The sequence below is a fragment of the Rhinopithecus bieti genome, unplaced genomic scaffold (assembly GCF_001698545.2).
Source record: "Rhinopithecus bieti isolate Rb0 unplaced genomic scaffold, ASM169854v2 scaffold_29378, whole genome shotgun sequence".
Taxonomy (NCBI): domain Eukaryota; kingdom Metazoa; phylum Chordata; class Mammalia; order Primates; family Cercopithecidae; genus Rhinopithecus; species Rhinopithecus bieti.
Genome location: NW_016813019.1, coordinates 1,197,617 through 1,200,550, shown reverse-complemented (window position 1 = coordinate 1,200,550; position 2,934 = coordinate 1,197,617). Strand labels below are relative to the sequence as shown.

General features: G+C 45.1%; 1 protein-coding gene across 5 annotated transcripts in view; it reads right to left on the bottom strand.

Moving 5' to 3' along the window:
* Nucleotides 1-2,934, bottom strand: part of LOC108512288 (cell death activator CIDE-3) — a 13,557-nt gene that overhangs the window by 2,882 nt on the left and 7,741 nt on the right. For all 5 annotated transcript variants that reach the window (XM_017847485.1, XM_017847484.1, XM_017847483.1 and 2 more), the window contains exons 4-5: nucleotides 924-1,082; nucleotides 651-838 (exon numbers count right to left, since the gene is read on the bottom strand). In XM_017847485.1, the coding sequence (XP_017702974.1) occupies nucleotides 651-838; nucleotides 924-1,082 (347 nt within the window). The remainder of the gene's footprint in view (nucleotides 1-650; nucleotides 839-923; nucleotides 1,083-2,934) is intronic.

The following is a 2,934-nucleotide window of genomic DNA, read 5'->3' as shown; positions in this document are numbered from 1 at the left end:
TTTTTTTTTTTTTTTTTTTTTTTTTTTTTGTCCGACACAGTCTTGCTCTTTCGCCCAGGCTGAAGTGCAGTGGCGGAATCTTGGCTCACTGCAACCTCCACCTCCCAGGTTCAAGCAATTCTCCTGCTTCAACCTCCTGAGTAGTTGGGATTACAGGCATGCACCACAATGTCCAGCTAATTTTTGTATTTTTGTATAGATTGGGTTTTGCCATGTTGGCCAGGCTGGTCTTAAACTCCTGACTTCAAGTGATCCACCCACCTTGGCCTCCCAAAGTGCTGGGATTACAGGTGTGAGCCACCGCACTTGGCCAACACATATTCATTTTTAAAAATTGACTAGAAGACTACTTAGGAAAACTCCCTATTTCAATAAAAAAAAATGTGTAGTTGCTAGAGTGGAAAGTAGTCATAAAAGCAAAATGCATCCAGGTTCCACCAGGAGGAACACATGCACCCCTAGGCACACGCCACTGTCGTCCACAGCAGCACTTCGAGAGCCCATCAGGCTCCATGTTGTCTGATACAGGCTATACTTTGTCAGCACTAATGCCAGATCCAGGCACTGAGAAGGCTGAGTCCATGTGAACAGACAGGGGCTCTCCCATTGCCTGTACCCACCCTGTCCCCAGGAAATCCCACTTCACTCACTTCACGATGCGTTTGGCCCCACAGCAGTGCAGATCGTAGGAAAGGGAGTACGTATCATAAAAAGTCGCCTTCACATTCAGGCAGCCAATGAAGTCCTGTGGGTTCAGCTTGTACAGGTCAAAGGTTACACGGGCCACATCAATCTTCTTGGCAGGCTTATGGGAGAGGGACTGTGGGTGCCTCGTCCCCTGCATTGAGACAAGCAAATGGTTAGCACCCCTTGAAGACATCTCCCAGGGTCCCGATTTTCTCCCCCGACAGGTGGAATCTCACCTGTTCTGATGGGGGCTGCCATTTCTGCCCCTTCTGGAGGACCATGAACACTATATCCCCTGCCAGGGCTTGGAAGTACTCTTCTGTCTCTACAGTTGTGCCATCTTCCTCCAGCACCAGAAAGAAGGGCTTGTCTGCCAGCATCAGAGTGTCCCGGACCTGGGGAATAAGGTCAGTGATGCTTCTGCCATCCCAGAACTAGGGGGCTGGGGTCTATGAGGTGGAACTGGAGCCCAAGCCCTCTGCTGTGGAATCACTACCCAGAGACTTTATCATGGTACCTCTTGGTTCCTGGCTTCAGGGTTCATAGTCTAGAATAATATTGTCCAATAAAATATAATGTAAGTCACATATAATTTTTAATTGTGATATAGTTTACATACCTAAAAGTTACCCTCTAAAAGTGTACAATTCAGGGTTTTTTAGTATATTCACAAAGTTGTGCAACAATCACCACTATCTAATAGTGCAGTGATTACTAGGCTGGAATGTAGTAATCATAAGCATATCATAAGCATAAGTAGAGAGCATGTGACATAATTGTAGCTCATTGCAGCCTGCAACTCTTGGGCACAAGCAGTCCTCCTGCTTCAGCCTCCCGAGTAGCGGGGACTATAGGCACATGCATTACACCTGCCTAATTTTTATGTTTTTTTAAAGATGGTGTCTGGCTATGTTGCTCAGACTGGTCTCAAACTCCTGGCCTCAAGGGATCCTCCTACCTTGACCTTCCAAAGTGCTGGGATTACAGGTGTGTGCTATCATGCCCAGACATGATTCTTTTTTTTTTTTAAGCTAATAATATTCTACTATATAGATATACTAGATTTTAAAATCTATTTATCAATGGATGAACACTTGGATTGTTTCTTTTTGACTATTATGAATAATGCTGCTATGAGTTTTTCTGTACACGTTTTTATATGAACACAGGTTTTCAATTCTCCTGGGCATATACCTAGGAGTAGAATTGCTGAGTCATACATTAACTCTATGTTTAATTTTTTTTTTTTTTTTTTTTGGAGAGAAGGCTTTGCTCTTTAACCCAGGTTGGAATGCAGTGGTATAATCACAGCTCACTGCAGCCTCAACCTCCTGGGCTCAATGATCCTTCCACTTTAGCCTCCCAAGTAGCTGAGATTACAGGCTTGTGCCCTGTTGTCCAGCTAATTTTTTTCTGCGGGGGGAGGTGGAGACAGGGTACTGCTTTGTTGCCCAGGCTGGTCTCAAACTCCTGTGCTCAAAGAATACTCCCACCTCAGCCTCCCAAAATGCTGGGATTACAAGCATGAGCCACCACAATGGGACTATGTTTAACTTTGAGGAGGTGCCAAACTGTTTTCCAAAGTGGCTGAGTCATTTTACATCCCCTCTAGCAATGTATGAGAACTCCAGTCTCCTGACATCCTCACTGATGCTTTTATTGTCTGTATTTTAGCCAAAAATCCTTTTTTTTTTTTTGACAGAGGTTTCTTTGCTCTTGTTGCCCAGGCTGGAGTGCAATGGCATCATCTCGACTCACTGCAACCTCCACCTCCCGGGTTCAAGTGATTCTCCTGCCTCAGCCTCCCTGAGCAGCTAGGATTACAGGCATGCGCCGCCACACCCGGCTAATTTTGTATTTTTAGTAGAGACGAGGTTTCTCCGTGTTGATCAGGCTGGTCTTGAACTCCCGACCTCAGATGATCCACCCACCTCGGCCTCCCAAAGTGCTGGGATTGCAGGCGTGAGTCACCACATGTGGCCCAAAAATCCTTTTTATTTTTACTTTCATATCAATTTTTTTCTTTTTTCTTTTAAATAGAGACAGGATCTCACCATGTTGCCAAGGCTGTTCTCAAACTCCTGGGTGCTCAGGCAGTCCTCCCGCCTCGGCCTCCTAAAGTGCTTGGATTACAGACATGAGGCACAACACCCAGCCATATATCCACTTTTTGGTGGATGAAGTGATTTTGTTTTGCATTCCCCTAGTGATTAATGATGCTGAGCCTTTTTTTTTTTTTTTTTTTTT